This window comes from Tachyglossus aculeatus, chromosome 7, assembly GCF_015852505.1.
Source record: "Tachyglossus aculeatus isolate mTacAcu1 chromosome 7, mTacAcu1.pri, whole genome shotgun sequence".
Classification (NCBI taxonomy): domain Eukaryota; kingdom Metazoa; phylum Chordata; class Mammalia; order Monotremata; family Tachyglossidae; genus Tachyglossus; species Tachyglossus aculeatus.
This window is the reverse complement of record NC_052072.1, coordinates 29119676-29142482: the sequence shown is the minus strand read 5'-3', so window position 1 is coordinate 29142482 and position 22807 is coordinate 29119676. Positions and strand designations below refer to the sequence as shown.

General features: G+C 48.7%; 1 protein-coding gene and 2 non-coding genes across 3 annotated transcripts in view; 1 reads left to right on the top strand and 2 right to left on the bottom strand.

The window, feature by feature from the left end:
- Positions 1-22807, top strand: part of LGR6 (leucine rich repeat containing G protein-coupled receptor 6) — a 158055-nt gene that overhangs the window by 19933 nt on the left and 115315 nt on the right. The window contains exons 2-3 of the mRNA XM_038749426.1: positions 14496-14567; positions 18055-18126. Of these exons, the coding sequence (XP_038605354.1) occupies positions 14496-14567; positions 18055-18126 (144 nt within the window). The remainder of the gene's footprint in view (positions 1-14495; positions 14568-18054; positions 18127-22807) is intronic.
- Positions 18384-18521, bottom strand: LOC119931018. Its single transcript, XR_005451888.1, has one exon. It is a non-coding gene; the product is annotated as a small nucleolar RNA SNORA7 (small nucleolar RNA).
- Positions 22635-22771, bottom strand: LOC119931167. The gene has a single exon (XR_005452024.1). It is a non-coding gene; the product is annotated as a small nucleolar RNA SNORA7 (small nucleolar RNA).

Sequence of the window (22807 nt, the reverse complement as noted above, 5' to 3'; positions counted from 1 at the left end):
TGGCTCTTTGAGGGGGCAGTAGGTGGTGCAGGTAGTTGAAGGGTCCACACTTTAGGGGATATGCAGGAATAGGGCTAAAGGCAGTTGGGAGGAGGAGGAAGGAACAAAGGGGCAGAGGAGCAAGGAGGGTCTCTCCAGTTCAGCCAGGGCTTCTGCAGAGTGAGCATGGGGTGGGAGGGATGGGAGGGAAAGCCTCCTCCAGAGGGGCTTCTGGGAACTGGCACCATGAATAGAGCCCCAAGTGGGAAGAGACCTGGTCTTCCCAAAGGTGAACTTGGATATTGGGAGGAGATCCAGGGAGTTCTGGTAGGGAATGGGGAAGAGAGCCAGACTACCCATATCAATCAATCAATCAATGGTCAGCATGGCTCAGTGGAAAGAGCATGGGCTTTGGAGTCAGAAGTCATGGGTTCTAATCCTGACTTTGCCACTTGTCAACGGTGTGACTTTGGGCAAGTCACTTCACTTCTCTGGGCCTCAGTGACCTCATCTGTAAAATGGGGATGAAGACTGTGAGCCCCATGTGGGACAACCTGATCACCTTGTAACCCCCCAGCACTTAGAACAATGCTTGGCACATAGTAAGCACTTAACAAATACCATTATTATTATTATTACTATGGAGTACTTATTTCTCCTATTACTTCTACTAATAATAATTGTGGTATTTGTTAAATGCTAGGCACCGTAGACATGCTGGGGTAGATATACGCTAATCAGGTTGGACGCAGTCTCTGTCCCACGTGGGGCTTACAGCCTTAACCCTATGTGCAGAATACTAAGTGCCTGGGAGAGTATAATACAACAGAGTTGGTAGACACATTCCTTGCCCACAAGCCCACAATGAGCTCACAGTCTAGAGGGGGAGACAAACATTAATATAAATAAATAATTTATAATATATAATTTAAGATCCCTGATGGCTGCTGCCCAGCTTTGGGGCGGCAGCCCACAGCAAGGGGAACAGAGGAGAGAGAGATGTGGACCCTCCCCAGGGGATCACTGGGAAACACAACTCCATCAGTCAATCAATCATTCATATTTATTGAGCGCTTGTATGCAGTTCATTGCACCAAACACTTGGGAGAGTACGATCTCGGGATGGGGTGGAGCTTTGATTGGAAAATTCCCCTGCTATTCAGGGGTCACTCATCTTCTAAAGGACAAAATTATAATCTAGTCCCTTTCCTCTTAACCTCAACAGGAGTCTAGAATTTCATTTCTCCTCCCACAGGAGACGAGAGGGGCAGGAACTTGCCTCCTTAATGAATAGATGGTGAAGCTGAGGCCTAGAGAAGAATAGTGACTTGTCCGAGGTCTTTAGCAATAGTCAGGACGACGATCAAAGGCTGCTGTTTACACATGGCTCCTACCTGCCTGGCACCAATTCCTGCCATCCTGGCTGTTCCCAAGCCATTCGGGACCCCTGATGTTGGCTAGGGGTGGGACTGGTAGGATCGGCACAGGAGCCCTGGAGAATTTCTGGTGGAGAGATGGGCTCCCTCTGACTCCCTTTCTGTCCCACCCTTTCCTTGGATCCTTTCCCCGGGCCCGGGGACTAACTGAAATCCCCGTGGAGTCCCAGGTCATGCCCTTTTAATTGGAGCCTCTGGGAACGGGCTGAGCGGGCACAGCCTCTCCTGGGCTGGGACAATGAGCCGGAGTTTCCGCCCAGATGAGGCCCCATTGTACTCTTGTCACTCTCTCTCTTGCTTCTAGCCTCTTTCAGCCCTTTGTCTCTCCAGAGAGATACAGTTCTCTCTGCATCCGCATCAGCAAGTAGGATCATGGGAGAGGTTGACAGGTGTGGGGGAAGGGGAAGCAGAGAGGCAAAGGAGGAGGAGGGAAGAGATAACTGAGAGACAGGGTCCCTGCTCTGCTGGCTTGCCAGCCAAGAACTTGAGCTATGGCCTCAAACATAATGGGCAGCAATTTATACTGTCCACTGTATATTAGCTGCAGAGACACATAAGCAGGCTGCTTTTCCCCTCAAGATTCTAGGGGGAATCTGACCTGTTATCTAGAGATGATGGATACCAGTTTGCCAATCCATAAGCAAGGGTTTTCCCAGGAGAATTGCTGCTTATTGGGGAGGAAGTATGCAGTAGCTGACCAGAGTCCAAGAAAGAGAGCAAACCCTTTGGCTGGGGGTCACCACACAACTGTTTAGAGTCCCGACCCCCATCCACCTTGGAAACTCTGATCACAGGAGGGGCAGTTGCCTCCAGGGTTACACATGATTGACATGTGCTATTTCACCATCCCTCCCCCTGACTGACATGACTCTGAGGACTGTCTTGTGGAAACCCAGCCCAGCCCAGAGAAGTTGAACAGGAATAGAGTTTGGCAGGATGATTTCGTGAAATCAGGTTTACCACAGTTACCGTGGAGGTGGGGCTAGTGGTCCATATCTCCTGAGCAATTTTTTACTTTGGCCTGTTCAGTGCCCTAGGTATGTGGAGAACTTGCAGAAAAAGCCAAAGACATTATTACTGCTTCGCACAGGTTACAGTTGAATGGGGAAGAAAAACACACACACACAGCTGGACTTTCAATAGCTGAAAGAATGAGAGACTGAGAAGCAGCATGGCAGTGTGGCTCAGTAAAAAGAGCATGGGCTTTGGAGTCAGAGGTCGTGGGTTCAAATCCCGACTCCGCCAATTGTCAGCTGTGTGACTTTGGGCAAGTCTCTTAACTTCTCTGTGCCTCAGTTCCCTCATCTGTAAAATGGGGATTAAGACTGTGAGCTCCCTGTGGGACAACCTGATCACCTTGTAACCTCCCCAGTGCTTTGAACAGTGCTTTGTACATAGTAAGTGCTTAATAAGTGCCAATATTAGTAGTAGTAGTAGTAGTAGTAGTAGTAGTAGTAGTAGTAGTAGTAGTACTAGTAGTAGTAGAAAGAACATGGATTTGGGTGTCAGAGGTCATGGATTCTAATCCCAGCTCCGCCACTTGTCGGCTGTGTGACTCTGGGCAAGTCACTTAATTTCTCTGTGCCTCAGTTACCTCAAATGTAAAATGGGGATTAAGACTGTGAACCCCACTTGGGACAACTTGATTACCTTGTATCTACTCCAGCTCTTAGAACAGTGCTTGGCACATAGTAGCAATTAACAAATACCATCATTACTATAAAAATGATAATCACAAATGAATAAATCGCTCAATAAGAAATAAATGGTCCGACACATAAGAGGTGAGGTAATTTATGAGATGGAATGACCAGGAGGGAGGGAGTGATCGATCAATCAATCAATCAGGGAGGGCCTTCTGGAAGAAGGGTCCTTTTTGAAGTTCTTTGACAATGGGCAGGCACGTGGTTTGATGAAGCTGATGGAGGGCAAGATTTAGACAAAAGAAAGGCATGAGCAGTGGTTAAGTTAGGAAATATGTTTGCTTGGAAGGAACGAAGAGCAGGAGCTGGAGCAGGAAGGGAAAAGACAGCAGATAGGAGGGGCCAGCTGATGGAGAGCCTGGAAGCCAATGGTTGGAGTTTTTGAACTATGAGAAATTAGTGAAAAGACCAGGAGCTTGAGAGTCAGAGGTCATGAGTTCTAATCCCAACTCCACCACTTATCTGCAGTGTGACTTTGGGCAAATCACTTAACTTCTCTGTGCCTCAGTTCCCTCATCTGTAAAATGGGGAGTAAGACTGTGAGCCCCACGTGGGACAACCTGATTACCTTGTATCTACCCCAGCGTTTAGAACAGGGCTTGGCACTTAGTAAGCACTCAACAAATACCATCATTATTATTATTAAATGCTAGTTAGGGATTCAGCATCCAACTTGCCCCAAGTGGTATATGACTAAAAGGAAGGTTTCTGGGCTCTGGGGAGGACTCTGATAGGAGTTAACCCTCTGAGGAAGCCCTGAACGGACATTTCCAACCTCAGTCCAAAGCATTCACCCCCAGTGTGGGTAGAGAGTCGAGTGGATGTTTGACTCTAATTTCTCCCTCTAGACAGTAAACAGGGAACATTTCTACCAATTCTGTTAGTGTAGGGCTCTGCGCACAGTAAGTACTCAGTAAATACTGTGAGCTAGTTGTGGGCAGGGAATGTGTCTATTTTTGTAATAGCATTTATTAAGCACTTACTATGTGCAAAGCACTGTTCCAAGCCCTGGGGAGGTTACAGGGTGATCAGGTTGTCCCACGGGGGGCTCACAGTCTTAATCCCCATTTTACAGATGAGGGAACTGAGGACCAGAGAAGTGAAGTGACTTGCCCAAAGTCACACAGCTGACAAGTGGCGGAGCAGGGTTTCAAACTCGTGACCTCTGACTCCAAAGCCCATGCTCTTTCCACTGAGCCACGCTGCTGCTCTATTGTTATATTAGTGCTTGGCACATAGTAAGCGCTTAACAAATACCATTATTACCATTAATACCATTATTATTATTATTGTACTCTCCCAAATGCTTAGTACAGTTTTTTGCTCACAGTAAGTGCTCAATAAATAAAACTGAGTGAATACATTGATTGAATTAACTTGGCTGCCCGGAAGGCCCTTGGCAGACTAGGTGAAAGAGGGCAGAGACACAGCCTTTGTGTTGATGTGAGCAGGCCCACCTGGGGCCCATTGGAAATGTCCCTTTCTCTCACCCCTTTCTCCCTTTCTTCCCCCAGACACACCCATCCCCACCCCCTCTCCCATTTATCCTGTGAAAGCCGGAGCTTCTGCTGAACAAACAGGCTTTTGGCAGCAGCGGATGCTGTGGTTTCAGCACAATGCAAACACCCTGCCCGCCTGCCCGCCGGCCCCCTTTGCTTTCTCTCACGGCAGCAAGGGCTCAGTCCAGGCCCCCCGGTCCCCCAGTCCCACCTGGTTCTCCCCTCGGGGCCCCCTTGGCTCCAGACCTGGGAAAAGGGGTTGCTATGTCCTGGGAGAGGCCCACTCGGGAGAGGTAAGTAAGGCGGGCAGGACGGGAGATTTCAGCATTTGCGAGTCAGGCTCTTTTCCAGTTTTCTTCCCTGGACTCTGAGAAGGAGGATTCCAGACCAGTCAGGGAAAGGTGGGATTGGAAGGGTCCCCAGTGTGGACTCAGGAAAGAGGTGTGAGGATCTGGAGCAGAACAAGGTCCTGACTCACCCAAGAGTATGTTTGGAGCAGACAGATTCAGCGCTGGCCTCAGAGCTTTGTCCATGAGTGCCTATTCACACAGTTTTACACCAGAAAGTCTAGATTTCAGATGTTCTATCCTTTGGAGCACCAGATGCCCTTATTTATATCTGTTATTTATACTTCAGTCTTCCCAGCCTCCCTCTTTCTTAGCTTCTGCTGCTGAATGCCATGGCTTCAGAAGAGTGCTCCTGTTTGCAGAAACACGTAAAGGAAACCTAAAAGCTCTGGAGCAAGGGAGGGATGAGGAGAGCCCTGTGGAGATACACTCCAGGTTCTACAGATTTTCAAAAAAAGGTTCCATATGAGGAGCAGCATGGTTTAATGGAAAGAGCATGGGCTTTGGAGTCAGAGGTCGTGGGTTCTAATCCTGGCTCTGCCACTTGTCAGCTGTGAGACTTTAGGCAAGTCACTTAACTTCTCTGCGCCTCAGTTACCTCATCTGTAAAATGGGGATCAAGACTGGGCGCCCCAAGTGGGACAACCTGATAGCCTTGTATTTATCCCAGTGCTTAGAACAGTGCTTGGCACATAGTAAGCATTTAACAAATACCATCATCATTATTATTATCATTGGATTACATTGTACTTGTATCACATATGTGACGTAGCACACGTCTGTTACTTCCGGATCGGTAAAGACACGTCCTTTTGCCCAAAGTACCATCAGTGGCCGCCCTGTTTATGAGGGTGAATGCAGACTCGCGTCTGTGTATAAGGGCATGATCTATCCACATGGTTGTTGGTACCCATAAATGTTCATGTGTGTACAAGAATGTGCGTGTGCATTTACATGAGCTTATACAAGTGTGTGAGCCTGGATCTTGAAGTTTCCCCTTGAAGGATCCTGGACCGTAGGCAGGGAGTTGGCCTGACCCTGAATGCTGGAGTTGAGATCCAGGCTTCTGGGTCCCATCCATGGCTCTCATCAGAGGGTTTGGAGTTCAGCTCTCTCTCCCTTGTCCAGTGGGAGACTGTTGGACAGAGGCTGGCAACAATGTGGCATCAAGCTTTAGCCCAAACTGAAGGTTCTGTGATTCATTGTCATGCCTGATTTGCCACAACCCAGCTCCGCTGAGCAGGATGTGCAAAGAGACTGGATGACAGCAGAGTAACTAGGAAGCACCTTGGCCTAGTGGAAAGAGTATGGGTCTGGGATTCAAAGGCTCCACCACTTGTATGCTGGGTGGCCTTGGGCAAGCTACTTAACTTCTCTGTACCTCAGTTACTTCATCTGTAAAATGGGAATTGAATCCTACTCCTTCCTACTTAGACTATAAGCCCCATGTGGGACAGGGACTGTGTCCAATCTAATTATCTTGTATCTACCCCAGTGCTGTGAACAGTACTTGGCACATAGTAAGTACTTGACAAGTATCATTAAATAAAAGAAAGAAACTGAAACAGGGTGGCCCAATGCAAGGAGAATGAAAGAAATGGCTTAAGACATAGTGTGGCACATCTTCAGGAGAGGCAGCAGAGCCGAGGTAATGTGGCAAATGGACTCGCCTGCTCCTCAGCAATCAGGAATGACGATTGGGAATGGTCTGGCTCTTTTACTTTGATAAAGCCTCTGGGAAGATCAGGACACAAGGGGCAGATTCAAAAATGGCACTGGTCCTGCAGAGAGACCATGAAACAGCAGCCAAAGGTAATCTTCTGGCCATTTATGCAGCTTAGAAAGGATCAAAGGTTTGCATCCATTTTTGCTACCCTCCCAGGACATATGGAAAAATAGTCACCATGAGACTTGACATCTTCAATCAGAAAAAAAAAAAAGCTCTGGAGAGCTCCCTGGGTGTCTGTGGGCATTAATTTGCCAAACAGTTCTCTGCTTAGAATCTTATTCACCTTTTTGATGGATCCTGAGAACCAAAGAGAAGCAGAAAAGAGACTCTCCTAGGTACAAATGGGATAAACCAAGATGCTGAGAGTCAGGGACTGAGGCTCTGAGCCCTTGTCTAGGCCCTTCAGGCTCTAAACAGTCAACAGCTGGGCTGATGAAGAATTCCAAAGTCCTTATCCACCCTCATCTCCCTTTCAAACTTGATGCCAAGCCACTCTGTGCACTCTAGATCATGGCGGCCTTATGGGGTGGGAGAGACATGGCTAGTTGCTCTAGCCAACAGATTGGAATGAACTCTCTGAGGGGTATTTGAAAGAATTGAGAATATTCATATTGGGGAAGCTGAGGCTAAAGGGGTTCATGATTTTCTTCCTCAAGCCTGCAAAAGGCTCTCTCAAGACCTGTACTGACTGGTGATTCTCTCTTAGAGAGGTGCTAGAGGAAATGAGCTTTTGAAATGAGGTAAGAGGGGTCGAGATGAGACTTAAGGAAGAAATTCTGGATGGCGAGAGCTAAATAGGAAAACAGGGGTAGGGGTAATCCTGCCTACTGCTGAGAAGGATTTGGGAGGGCCCTAGCAACTCTGGAATTCGCTGAATTCCTATGGTTTGCCATCTGTGGATTTGGGGTGAAGGAGGCCATGAGGGAAGACAGAGCCTCGGGTCTTCCTCTTCCCTACCCATCCTTTCTCCTTTCCCCATTCCTTCCTTCAGCACAGATTTCAGACCGAGGAGAACCCTGAAGAGCAAATTGGATAATTAGGGAAAGGAGAGCAGATGATGGGGAAAGAAATCCAGAACCATGGCCTCCTCTTCTGTTGCTGGGAGGCCCACCGGGCGCCCCAATCTGACTCTGGTTTTGAGCCTCTCCTCAAAACATCCTTGTTCTTATCAAACCTGTTCCCACTGCTCCACCCCCTCCCTCAACCCCATCGCCACAGTGATGCAGCCTCGCCCATCAACATCCTTGGGTGGTCTGGTTGCTTCATCATGCAAGGAACACAGAACATTTTCCTAATGTTTAGCCAGAAAGTTTTCCTTCCTTAGCCGGGGGCTGTCCCCTCCTTGTCCTACCATCTTCTGAGACTAACAAAGAAATCTCAGCTCCTGCCTGATTGATCTCGCCTACATCTGAGGTGGGTAGGCCTGGAACCCCTCGGGGATGGGGACCAAAGACTTAATTAAAAGTCAGACAAGACCCCTGGTGCCCCCTCTGGTTAAGCCAACAGTTCCACTAGGGGGGCTCTGTCTTCCTGATTTCTTCAGGGTATGTCCCCATGTCGGGCCTCAAATACAAACAATATGCTACTAAAGCTATTAAAGCATAAACACCCATAGTCTCCGATTATTTGGATATTTCAGGCACATGGCTGGTTTTTTTCGGTGGGGTGAAGCTGAAAATATCCAGCTAATTAAGGCCAAAATTGATATTTTAACTCCAAATTATTACTCAGTGGTCTGTTCCCATGGGCAGCAGCTCTTACAGCCTGAAAGTTCTTCATGACACCAAATCGCAATCTCACTTGCTAAGATTTAAACCCATTTCCTCTAGCTCTGTCATCAGGAGAGAGGAGAGAAGCCGCTAAAAGGGTTTCCAGGGGCTTGAGGAAGACAATCCTGCCCACCATGGGATCGTTCCTCCTCCAGGCCAAACATGCCCAATTCCTTTAACTACCTCCTCCCTTCCAGAGCCCCCAGATCACAGATCTCTCTCAATCACTCTCACCATCTGGCCTCTCCCTTCACTCAGCTGGGCCCTTCCCCAGGCAGTTGTCCACTTTGCTGAATCTGTTCTTCAACCACCTTTCCCCAGATCACCTTATCTCTCCAGGCTGTCCAATGGGCATGGAGTTTGAGAGCACGGACTTGGTGTCAGGGGATCTGGGTTTTAATCCCAGCTCTGCCACTTGTCTACTGTATGAACTTGGGTAAGTCACTTAACTTCTCTGTGCACCTCAGTTTCCTCAGTGGGAATTCATTGCCGTCTCCCTCCTACTTGGACCATGGGCCCATGTGGGACAGGGACTGTGTCCGACCTGATTATCTTGTATCTACCCCAGAGCTCAGTGCAGTGCTTTGTACATATTAAGGGCTTAATAAATACCATAAGTATTATTAACTGAGTTCAAGCAACTACCCCAGCAACACACATAGCTACCTGGGGAGGAGTAGCTTTGGTTATTGCATTTCATGGCACCTTTTTGGGTTTTGTTATTGCATTTCATGGCACCTTTTTGGGTTTTGTCCTTGCTCAGCTCCCCAACTGTGCTGAACTGTCCGCTCAAAACCACCAAGCCCAAGGTGGCGGGCATTTGGAGAAGCCCCACTACCCAGGGCCATTAGATGGCGTTAGCAATCCAGTGTCTTCCTAGTTTTTCCATTGTGGGAACCAGACCTGAGCCGGAAACTGGGGCATAGAACCGGGAATAGGAGGTCTGGGACTTTAGATGAACTAAAAGGCAGGAGCCCTGGCTTTCAGTCCTACCACTTGGTGAGACAATTCTCAGCTCTGAAATGCCTTCTCATCATCATCAATCGTATTTATTGAGTGCTTACTATGTGCAGAGCACTGTACTAAGCGCTTTAAAATGGACCAGGGCTACAGGGAGGGCTGAGAGAGATTTGTTACCCAACAGTCAACAGCGCTTCCCTCTAAGCACAAGTGCCCACCGAAGCGATGAAACACACGCTTAACCAATATATTACCAAGCACATAACCACACCAATGTATTCATTCAGCTTGTGACCCATCCTGTCCCTTTGGCTTCCTGGTACATCCCTAGGTTTTGATCTGTCCCTGTTCCCTACACAAAACCAGTGCAATTCAGTCACCCCGAGACTGGAGATACACCTTCAGAAGGCCCAATGCCCCCCCAAAAGAGCGGCAGTCTTTCTGCTCCCCAGAAGCATCACATTAGGGTGGATGCATGTTCAGCCGTGCAACCCCTTGCTGGGCCTGTTGGATGAAACATTCCCAAGGGGATGGGGAGGGGTTGGGGGGCTTGGAGGCCTTCAGCTTTGAGACGCTCAGCTTTGAAATCCAAGTCCTCCCTCCCCTTCCACGTCAGCAGGCTCCCATCCCTCCCAATTATCACCACCACCATCAGACCCCCGGTCCCCTTCTCGTCGCCTGCCTGTCTCATCCTTTTGTGGCGGTGGCGCTGAGGCCGGGCCAGGGCCCCCCAGCCAGTGCCCTCGGCCTCCACCGCCCTCACAGTGAAACCCCATCTCGGCTGGCCCCTCCTTGCGCAGAAACCGAGTCTTGTGTGTTGTCTTAACGCCGGATCTGAGGAGGGGCCGGGGGGATGGCGGGGAGAGGGAGAAATGGTATTTATTCTCCTTGTTCCTCTCTACCTCGAAAAGAACAATTAACTTGCTAATCGGGAAGGCAAGGGAGGCGATGCTGTGAAAGGAGAATGACTTCAAAGCGGAGAAAGCAGGGAGCCCCTTGAGGGACAGGTGAGTTATGAACTCTGAGTCACATGAGACGGCTCTCCTTGAACTCCCGCTTGGTTTTCCTGTGTATACACGTTGGGAAACGCTCAAGGTAAATATTTAGAATCAATCGTTTTCAGCAAATCTCCCGCACCTCACCAACTCCATGAGGGTAAGAGTCAGGGCAGGATAGGCCCCCGGGGACCGTCGCCGGGCGGGGGAGGGAGGCCACGGGAATGAAGCGGGTTCCCGGTAAAAGGCGGGAAGAGACATTCTGGATTAGAGGGCGCCATCAGCCTTGGCCATTCTCCCCCTCAGCGACGTTCCCCACGGCCTGCACTTGCCTCAGTTTATGCCTCCCTTAGTGGTATTCCCCTCAGCGACATTCTTCTTCGCCTGCTTTCTCCTCAATGTCGATCCCCTCAGTGACATTCCCCTTAGAGTTGTTTCCCTCAGCAACATTCCCTTGGCCTGTGTTCCCCTCCACCTACATTTTTCTCAGGCTACGTTCTCCTTGAGTTCTCCTCAGTGACATTCTTTTCAGTGACATTCCCCTCGGTGACACTTCTCTTCCATGCACCCTTCTTCCTGTGTTCTCCTTGGAAGCAATCCCCTCAGTAATATTTCCCTCAGCCCATGGGCCCCTCCGCCTGCATCCTCCTCAGCAGCATTTCTCTCCATGGCATTTCCCTCTGCCTGTGCACCCATCTTCCTGGGTTCTCCTTGGTGACATTCCCCTCAGCTTGTACACCCCTCCGCCTGCATTCATCTCAGGGTCATTCCCCTTAGCCTGTGCACCCCCCAGCCTGTCAGCAGACAGGCCAACTCTGACTGTTCTTTCCCCTCAAGCTTGTGGGGAGATGAGCCCAGGCCTTATCAAAGATAAAAGGCTTGAGACTAAACAGTCTTTTTATAGATGGAAGCTGGGCTCCAAAATGTGTTCTTGTCCCCCGTGAGCCAAACCCCAGTCTGCCTTCAGAGCAACAAAAATAAACCAAGCGTGGGGTTTCTTTGTGGCGTGGAGTCTCCCACCGGGCTCGGAGAAAGTGAATTTCTCACAGGAGGAGAAGCTGTGTGGTGGTGGCGGCGGCCATTCTGGTGGTCTGTTTCAGGGCTTTACCCTCCAGTGGACAACAGCTGCTTGGAAGTTGAGAACCAAAATGTGTATGGTACCAAGATGTTCCGCACGTGCACACAAAACCCACACAGCAGATACAGCCTTTCATACACAGAGAAATGTATAAACACAAACACATGGTTGGAGACACATTGTAGGGAGGACCCATACAGCCCTGCAGTCATTCACACAGCGTGGCTCAGTGGAAAGAGCCTGGGCTTGGGAGCCAGAAGTCATGGGTTTGAATCCTGGCTCCGCCACATGTCTGCTGTGTGACCTTGGGCAAGTCACTTAACTTCTCTGAGCCTCAGTTACCTCACCTGTAAAATGGGAATTAAGTCTGTGAGCCCCCCGTGGGACAAACTGATCACCTTGTATCGCCCCAGTGCTTAGAGCAATGCTTTGCACATAGTAAGCACTTAACAAATGCCATTACTATTATTATTATTATTCACACAAATACACCCAGAAAGATACACCAGCACCACACAGACACATAGCAGAGATGGGATACTTCCAAAAATCGAGATTCATCCATCCATCCATCCATCCATCCATCCATCCATCCATCCATCCATACATTCAATCACTTTTATTGAGCGCTTACTGTGTGCAAAGCACTGCACTAAACGCTTGGGAGAATGCAACATAACAATAAACAGACACGTTTATAGATTATAGCCTGCCCAGAATGAGCTTACAGTCCAAATGCCTGAGACAACACTGATGTACAACACACAAGACACACAATGAAGTTATACACACAGATTCCTAGAAACATAGAGGAAGGTATAATGATATAGAGCTACCCAGATCCATCAATCAATCAGGGGTATTTTTTGAGTGCTTATGTGTGCAGAGCACTGTAATAATGATAATAATAATAATGATGACGGTATTTGTTAAGCGCTTACTATGTGCAAAGCACTGTTCTAAGCGCTGGGTAGGCACTTGGGAGCAAACAATACAGCAGAGTTGGTAGACACATTCCCTTCCCTACAGGGAACTTCAGTCTAGGGGATACCCTGTTACCTAGTACATAAACATAGGAACCCACCCTAACAGTCATATACCCATAAAGCAGGTAAACACTTGTATAGAGGCCCATGAAGTTATAATACAGTCCAGAAATGCATGGTTAGAGGCACGTCTTCAGATTCCTCCAAACTCTACCCATTCTGTTACAGAGAAAGATAAAAAGTTAGCAACTTAGTACCAAAGTTTGAAAAGTAGCGTGGCCTACTTGGGTTCTAATCCCGGCTCTGCCAATTGCTTGCTGTGCCACTTTGGACAAGTCGCTTAACTTCTCTGTGCCTCAGTTTCCTCAACTGTAAAATGGGGATTAAATCCTATTCCCTCCTACTTAGACTGTAAGCCCCATGTGGGACAGGGACTGTGTCCAACCTGATAGAGTTGTATCTACCCCCGCGCTTAAAATAGTGCTTCGCACATAGTAAGCACTTAAATGCTATTTATTTTGTTAATGATGTGCATCTAGCTTTATTTCTATTTGTTCTGATGACTTGACACCTGTCCACATGTTTTGTTTTGTTGTCTGTCTCCCCCTTCTAGACTGTGAGCCCTTGTTGGGTAGGGACTGTCTCTACATATTGCCAACTTGTACTTCCCAAGCGTTTAATACAGTGCTCTGCACACATAAAACACTCATTAAATATGTTTGAATGAATGAATGAATGAATGAAATGCCATAAAACAAATAAAACAAACAAACAAAAAGACATGCATGCATGCCTGGTTTACTGGGGCACTCCTGAGAGAGAGAGAGTCTTTTGTTTAGAATGAACTTCCAAGTTCCTATCTTTGAATACAAGTTCCTTTCTGCTGTGAACCTTCTTGTCCTAGGTTTTTTTGTCTCCTAAGGAGGGTGCCTGAAAGGAAATCCATTCTGGATACTGTCCAATCCCATTCTGAGGTCGTTGTTGATATAGGGTCGTGATTGTTATTAGAGGATCGTTCCTTCATGCTTAGGGCTCTCTTCGGCCTGCAGTTGTTGAAGATTATGGAAATATCTGTGAAAGTCTGGCCATTTGCCATCAGGTATAAGGAGCAGTGTAGGGAAGAAAACCTGGATATATGATAGTATTACACATCCAATATAACAGTATAATCTATAAAGCGCAATATTACTATGGATTTTTTGTAAGTCTCTTCTTGTAATAACAACAACAGGGAAGATAAGACTAATAATGATGGCATTCGTTCAGCACCTATGTACCAAACACTGGCGTAGGCAGAATGATCAGGTTGGACCCAGGCCCTGTCCCCCATGGAGCTCCCAATCTAAGGGTGCTGCGAATTCTGCAGCCCAGCTGTCTTGACAGATCTCCAGAAAAGGAGGAAGTGCAGGAAGAGAGATGCCAGAAATATTCCCCCCTCTTTTTGCATTTAGGGAGACTGAGTCACAAAGGAACTATTCCAAAGCAAAGTGGCGATAGAGCTGGGAACAGTGCTCCAAAGACCTGATTCCCAGTCCATTATTTGGTACGTGAGATATCCTGTGTCATTTGTGGGCTGTCTCCCTTCCCAGTCCACTCTGTTTTTCGTTGCAACAACAGGTACTCAGGGCAGTCAAACTGGGGGGCAGAGAGTGGGGTGGAAGACTTCCAGGGCCTCGAAACTCCATGAAAGACCTGTCTCCTTCATGCCCCTCCCTCCCCCTTCACACTGCGATGGTCACTCCAGTTTCCTCAGAAACCATCATCATTATCTCCATAAAAATGTTTCTCTGTTTCCATTGTGTGCATCTTGCATCTTCAGCGTAGCCGGCTCTCATTAGTGTTGTATGAATCTCGCTTGCTTTAGGTTTGAGTTTGTGCAGTACTGAGAACAGAGTCCTCGTTCCCCGGTCCTTCGATCCTCCGTCCAGAAGCATTGCCTCCCTTTGGCTTTCGGTAAAGGCCGTTGACTGGATGCAGCGAGTGCCCAACTCTTTCTTTTGTGTCTCCCTCACAGGGATCTCAGCATGAACAACATCACTGAACTCCAGCCTGGCCTGTTCCATCACCTGCGGTTCCTGGAAGAACTGTAAGTCGTCACTGCCCGCTGTTGTCTGGCCTGGGGCGGCAGAGGAGAGGAAGGGGCAACTTTGAGGGCCCGCCCCCTGCTCTGGGAAGCTCCAAGCCTGGGAAGGGGAGCCTGGGAGAGGATCCCTGGCTGTGGGGAAGTGGCAAGAGGCCGGGAGAGAAAGAGAGCCAAATTCTCAAGGAGATTTAGGACTTCACATATCCCACCTCAGGACAGGGCGGTTACTAACGTGGCAGACAACCCTGGCACAGACAGAGGTCCCTCACTTACTCCTCTTGGCCAGTTGCCAATGGCCTCTGGCTGGGAGGGAGCCCAGATGAAAGAGAAATAGAAAATAGTTCCCTCTCCCCAGGTTGGCCCTCAGATACCCATCCCCAAATACCTTGGTTCTCCAAGTGGGGACCCTAGAGCTCTGGGTGCAGGGGCACAGAGTCCATCCCACATCTCAGGACTTCCACAAGCTTAGTTACCCCTTGGCCCTGGGTGTGGAACTGAGCCTGGGTAGGGAGGGGCCCTCAGGGGAGTTGAGGGGTGAGAGAGGAGTGAGAGGGTCCGCCCACTTGATTTCCCCTCCAGGTGCCTAGGCATTGTCTTCTCCTCTGCCCCTGCACTGAGGTGGGGGGAGGTGCCATTTCCTTAAAAATCTCCAGTGGCTACCAATCAACCTACGCATCAGGCAAAAACTCCTCACCCTGGGCTTCAAGGTTGTCCATCACCTCGCCCCCTCCTACCTCACCTCCCTTCTCTCCTTCTACTGCCCAGCCTGCACCCTCCGGTCCTCTGCAGCTAATCTCCTCACCATGCCTCGTTCTCACCTGTCCCGCCATCAACCCCCAGCCCATGTCATCCCGTTGGCCTGGAATGTCCTCCCTCCCCACATCCACCAAGCTAACTCTCTTCCTCCCTTCAAGGACCTACTGAGAGCTCATCTCCTCCAGAAGGCCTTCCCAGACTGAGCCCCCTCCTTCCTCTCCCTCTCCTCACCCTCTCCATTCCCCCCGCCTTACCTCCTTCCCTTCCCCACAGCACCTGTATATATGTATATGTGTTTGTACATATTTATTACTCTATTTATTTTACTTGTACATATTTATTCTATTCATTTTATTTTGTTAATATGTTTTGGTCTCTGTCTCCCCCTTCTAGACTGTGAGCCCACTGTTGGGTAGGGACCATCTCTATATGTTGCCAACTTGGACTTCCCAAGTGCTTAGTACAGTGCTCTGCACATAGTAAGTGCTCAATAAATATGACTGAATAAATGAATGAATGTATTTTCTGGGTTTTTGGGTGCCATGGAGGCCTTTAAACCACAAGAGATGGGTGTGAGGGTGGGGGATAGGGGCATAGTCAGAGGTGATTTGGAATGGCAGGATGGGAATCAGAATTCACCATAGGCTGGGGGACTGAGGGATGTGGGCTGGGGGCTCCAAACAAAACTCCTACTAGCCCACCTTCCACTGCCCAGTTCCCCTCAATGTCCACATTCTCTTGTCTTTTTCAGAGCTGCCCGACCTTTGTCTTCCCCACCCCGCTCAAAAGGAGGCCCCAGCCTACCTTAAAGAGTCCTAGGCTGTGGACCCAAAGCCAATACTGGGTGTCAGGAGGCTCGGATCTCAATCCCAGCTCAGCCACTGCCTACTGAGTGACCTTGGGCATGTCTTTTAACCTCTCTGGGCCTCAGTTTCCTCATCCATAGAAGGGGACAAAGCTATCTTAGTATAGCACTTGGTGCCTGACACCAAGTAAGCGCTTAACAAATGCCATAATTATTATTATTATTATCTGCTCTCCCTCCCTCTTAGATTACTATCTGTGTGGGGGATCGGGGCTGTGTCCTGTCTGATAATCTTGTATTTAACCTTGGTCAGGGCTTATTAAATACTGTAGATAATGATAGCGTTTCATTTTTGCTTGTCACCTGCATGCTCCTTCAAGGTAATCCTGCCCAGAAACTTCCACTCCCTACCCCACATAGTCCCACTCCTTCCACCTCCCTGTACACCCCCAGCCCTTTCCGGGTAGACAGGTAGGCTGGCCCAACCTAGAAGAATAGCTGGTGGGGCTTTCATGCTCAGCCATCCTTTGATGATGTCATGGCTCTGCCAGATCCTCTCGTCCTCCCCGGAGCACTTTACTGGTGACCCGGCATGGCCCTCTTTCAGACTCCCCCCGCATTCCCTCCTCGGAGTTTGGAATAGACACACCCATCCTCCTGAGAGGGTTAGATCTGGTCCGTGAACAACTTGGGTGCTCCTCCTGCTCCAAATTGGAGCCCCGTGGCCCCCACAGGGGAACTCACAATCAAAGGAAGCAATTACACACCTGGCGGCCAGCGACAAACACCAGAGCCTGCCAGGGAGTGAGGGCTTCCCAGGGGCAGGCTCCAACCTGCTTCCAGATCCCAGCTCTGGCCCTGAGCTGTCCCTGCCAGTGGCGGCCCGAGGCTGGGGGCAACCAACTCCCGAGTCTGGGGGGACTGGAGGCCTGTGAAGGCATAGAGAAGCAGCGTGGCTCAGTGGAAAGAGCCCAGGCTTTGGAGTCAGAGGTCATGGGTTCAAACCCCAGCTCTGCCAACTGTCAGCTGTGTGACTTTGGGCAAGTGACTTAACTTCTCTGGGCCTCAGTTACCTCATCTGTAAAATGGGGATGAAGACTGTGAGCCCTCCGAGGGACAACCTGATCACTTTGTAACCTCCCCAGTGCTTAGAACAGTGGTTTGCACATAGTAAGTGCTTAATAAATACCATTATTCTTATTATTATTTGGGAGGCCAGGGGAGGAGGGAAAAGGGGGATGGAGGATCAGTGCCTGTTTTCTTTTCCCCTTCGGCCTTCTAGAGCTCACCCCCTGCAGCTCTCCCAGGCTGGCTTCATCTCCTTTCTCTCCGGCTTCCAGCCTCATCGGAAAATGTGTGTGTCTCTCTCTCTTCCCATCTCTCTTCTTTTTTTTCTACAGTACTCACTATTCAGGCTTACATTCAAAATCCTCAATTTCAGGAAAGGAGGCAGATCAACTCTTCCAGTTCCTGCATTTTGGTCTTGGACCCCAAACTTCTAAGTTCTTTTGGGGAGACTTTGAATAGTGAGGGTTAAAGAGAACCCAGACAGCAGCATCATTTAATAGGAAATTCTCTGGACTGGGAGTAGGAGACCTGGATTCCATTTTTGACACCAGTCTTGTTGTGTTGGGTGATTCTGGACAAGTTACTTAATGACTCTGTTTCTTAGCTAGTCAATCTGCCAGCAGAAGGGCTTAATCCCTGCCCCCTTCCTGCCCCTCTGGAATATAGTGAGGGTCAGTGAGATCACTGCGGGGATGTGTTCTCAGCTAGCTCTTGAACTCTAAGGGAGAAGGGGACTGAAGGACTCAAGCCAGTGGATTGGGGGAGAGGTGGGTGGCTAGCAAGCAGAGATTGAGATGGGAGCAGTTGAAATTCCCCTCTCACCTCAGCTAATCCTTTCTCTCCTTCTCCTCTGATTTTCAGGCGACTCTCAGGAAATCACCTCTCCCAAATCCCAGGACAAGCATTTTCTGGCCTGTTCAGCCTGAAAATTCTGTAAGTAACAACAGTTCTCACCTGTGTGCCCACATCCTTTCACTGTCTTGTCTTATGCCATCGAGTTGCCTCCTACCCATAGCAACGTCATGGACACATCTCTCCCAGAGTGCTCCACCTCCATCTGCAAGCATTCTAGTAGTGTACCCATAGAGTCTTCTTGGTAAAAATATGGAAGTGGTTTACCACTGCCTTTTTCCACGCAGTAAACCTGAATCTCCTCTGATGCCGCTGCTACCCAGCACAGGTGAGTTTTGACTTGTAGCAGATTGCCTTCCACTTGCTAGCCACTGCCCAAGCTAGGACTGGAATGGGTAGGCCTCTGCTTGACTCTTCCTCCTGTAGTCAAGACTGGTAGAGTACTGGAAATTCTCCAGATGTGACCCTGAGAGGAGATTCTTTCATTACTTCAGGGTTTTTCCTCTCTGTCTTCTGGCACTTTCACCTAAGACATGGAGGGCAGAGACAGACTTTGCTGCTTTAAATAGAAACTCCAGGCCAGAGGCTCCTTGGGGAGAGAGAAGTGATTCTTTTGCTGCCCTTCTTTCTGTTGCTCGCTGAGCTGTGGCTGTTAAAAGAGCAAGGAGGGATAAAGTGGAAGGAGTGGGATTTGAGAAGGAATTATGGAGAAGGCCAGGTTTTGTTTTTTCACTATGCGCTCCATATAACCTACTTCTGAGAGCAATATGACTCTCATTTTACAGATGGGAAGACTAAGGCTCCCAGAAAATAAGAATTCTATTCTGTTTCCTCCCCTTCTCCTTGTCTACTCTTCCAAGCAAAATGATCAATACAAATGGCCAGGGGCAGGTGAATCATACCACTCAATTTATAACACTTGTGACCTGAAACAATGATAAGATTCGGAGAAGCAACAGGGGGAGAATTTTCAAGCCCTCCACTCACCTCCACCACTGCTCATCTTTGAACACAGCCCTCCCTCCCTTCTCCACCCTTTCCCCCCAGCACACACACACACTCTCTCTCTCACTCTCCTTCTCTTTCCCTCTGTCCTCCTCCCTCGCCACCCCCCTGCTCCGTTTGGTGCCTCAGGGGGCCATTTTGACTCCAACCGCAATGGTGCAAATGCCAGAGTTGGCGGAGTTTCTCTGCGCCTGTACAGGCATGGGCCTGTGCCCCGGGATTAGAGAGCGAAGCGATGTTTACTAGGCTTTCTGAAGATGTGAAGGTTTGAGTCCCGTCCCTAAGTCTCGGGGCTTAAGGATGAGCTGCCTCTTTCTTCTCCACCCGCATTAGGCAATAAATCAAAGGCCCGGAGTGAAACCGCAACCTGCCCACCCCATTTCCACAAGTGGGGCCGTCAGCTTGGGGAGTGGAGGGGATGTGCAGGGGGGGAGGGGGAAGCGGATGCTTGGGGATGGGGAAACAAGAGTGCAGCTTGGAGGACACATTAGTTGCCTAAGGCTGAGAACCAGCTTGGAGCCTCACCCTGAGTTACTCAGAGACTATCTGGTCACTTTGTCCAGTCCTCTGATTCCAGGGCTGTACCCATCCTACCTAGCCAGGGGCAGAAGCCAGTCGGGGTCAGGGGAGGGTCTGTTGTTGCCTAAAACCTTGGGGAGGAGGTGCCCCACCTCCCTCAGTCCCCTGTCCTAAGCATCCCACTGCTCCCGGTTGGGCAATTCCTTCTGAAGCCTAACCTCAATCCCTCCCTCTCTAGTCTTAGCCCATTTCCTCTTGTCCTCTTCTCAGTGGGAAAGGAGGATCCAAACAAGACTCAGATATGGTGATTAAGTGTCCCCTCCTCCGGCCCTACCCTCTGCCAACAGCCAGCTCTTCTCAAATCCTCAACAAGTCTGCTAAGATTGAGGAAGGAAGTGGAAGACTAAAGGAGATAGGAAATAGCTAGGTCCAGCAGGGGTTCAGAGGTGGACCCTTGCTCCTCCGAGACTTTCCCCATCCCCCTGGATTAGGCAGACAGAAACTACATTATAATAGCAGTAATTGTGGTATTTGTTAAGGGCTCACTATGTGTCAAACATTATATTCAGTGCTGGGGTAGATAGATACAAGATAATCAGGGCAGATACAGGGCTCTAAAGTGTTGCTGCTGTCCAAAACATGAGTTCTAGCCAAACTAAGTGTAATAATAATAATAAATAATGTCATTAAGCAACTGTTATGTGCTAAGTACTTGGATAGATAAAGAGTCCCTACTCCACATAGGGCTCACAGTCTAAGGAGGAGGGAGACAGGTATTGAAACTCCAATCAGTCAATAAGTGGTACTGAGCACTTACTGTGTGTAGAAGACTGTACTAAGTACTTGGGAAAGTAATAATAATAGTATTTGCCACACACTTTACCTAGAGCAGGGGTAGATACAAGATAATCAGGCCTCAGTTACCTCATCTGGAAAATGGGGATTAAATGTGAGCCCCCAGTGGGACAACCTGATCACCCTGTAACCTCCCCAGCACTTAGGACAGTGCTTTGCACGTAGTAAGCACTTAATAAATGCCGTCATCATAATCAGTTTCTGTCCCACACAGGGCTCATATTCTAAGTAGGAGAGAGTAGTATTTAATTGCCATTTTTCAGATGGGGAAACTGAGGCACAGAGAAGTTAAGTGACTTCTGGTCAGACAAGTAGTAGAGCCAGGATTAGAGTCCTCTGATTCCTAGATCCGTACTCTTTCCTTTTGGCCATGCTGCTTTCCTTGTTCCCAGGGATCTTAGGACCAATGAATCAATCAGTCAATCACTGTATTTACTGAATGCTTACTCTGTTTAGACTAATCAGTTGGGAGAGTACAATAGCTTTAGAAGATGTGATACTTGACCTCAGGGAATTTTCTAACCAGTGGGAGAGACAGGCACTAAAATTAATTTCAGGTAGGGGGAAGAAAACAACCTCTTGTATCCTGAGGAGCCTCCTGCAGTGGGGTGAGTGGCTCATCCCTCAGGAACTGCTGGTCCACAGGTTTAAGGGATCACTTGGATCTGGACCAGCTCTGGACCCACAGTCAGAAAGCCAATTGGCTCTGGGTTGCCCCAGGTGAGCCCACTTGTCTCCCCTCCCACTCACTGAAGCCACATCCCTCGTGTAGAGGCAGGATCTTCCAAGCTGGGGTTGGGGCAGCTGCTTCAGAACTGCAGTCTGTAAGTCCTCCGAGAGGGGGTTGGTTACAGTGTATAGAGAGGAGCTCCAATCAATCAATCGTATTTATTGAGCGCTTACTGTGTGCAGAGCACTGTACTAAGCTCTTGGGAAGTACAAGTTGGCAACATATAGAGACAGTCCCTACCCAACAGTGGGCTCACAGTCTAAAAGGGGGAGACAGAGAACAAAACCAAACATACTAACAAAATAAAATAAATAGAATAGATATGTACAAGCGAAATAAATAGAGTAATAAATATGTACAAACATATATACATATATACAGGTGCTGTGGGGAAGGGAAGGAGGTAAGATGAGGGGGATGGTGAGGGGGACCAGGGGGAGAGGGGGAGGGCTCCAGAAACCAGCTACTTTACAAGACCTAAGTGATGAATCTATGAGCATTGAATTTCTTTTTGGGGGGCTCAAGAAAGTGCTTTTTTCCCATTCCATGCATTTCCTGGTGGGTCTGAGCAAGAGGCAAGGGGATATATGAGTTTGTGTCTTGCCACTGTAGAGCTGACTGGGGAATCCAGTCCCAGGTTCAGTTGGGGCAGAACACCAGCAATTCGGACTCCTGGCTTTGTGTTCTGCTTATTAGGTCATAAGTTACTTGAAGGTTGGGTCTGTGTCTGAAACTTCTATCTACAACCTGTTCTCCTTGCAGGACGTTGAGCTAAAGAAAACCTGCGGTGCAGTACACACCCTGAGTCTAAGGATGTGCCTGCACAACTGATTATTTTGGTATTGCATCACACTTGTATCCAGATGTATGTTGTCATAATAATAATAATAATGTTGGTATCTGTTAAGCGCTTTCTATGTGCAAAGCATAGTTCTAAGTGGCTGGGGAGGTTACAAGGTGATCAGGTTGTCCCACGGGAGGCTCACAGTCTTCATCCCCACTTTACAAATGAGGTAACTGAGGCACAGAGAAGTGAAGTGACTTGCCCAAAGTCACACAGCTGACAATTGGCGAAGCTGGGATTTGAACCCATGACCTCTGACTCCAAAGCCCGGGCTCTTTCCACTGAGCCATGCTGCTTCTCTGAATAAAAGAACATGCTTTTATTCTGCTGCTATCCAAAACATGAATTCTAGCCAAGCTAGGTGTAATAGTAATAATAGTATTAAGCTATGTATCTGGATAGATGATCAGTTGTTGTCTTATGCTGTTGAGTCAGGTCCAACCCATAGCGATGCCATGGACACATCTGTCCCAGAATGCCACACCTCCATCTGCAATCATTCTGGTAGTGTATCCATAGAGTTTTCTTGGTAAAAATATAGACGCTGTTTACCATTGCCTCCTTCCATGTAGTAAACCTGAGTCTCTGCCCTTGACTCTTTCTCATACCACTGCTGCCCAGTATGGGTGAGTTTTGACTTGTAGGTGATTGCCTTCTACTCACTAGCCACTGCCCAAGCTAGGAATGGAATGGTATGCCTCTGCTTGACTTCCCCTCCCATAGTCGAGACTGGTAGAGTACTGGAAACTCTCCAGGTACGACCCTGAGAGGTGTGGATGATCAGGCAGAGTCTCTATTCCACATGGAGC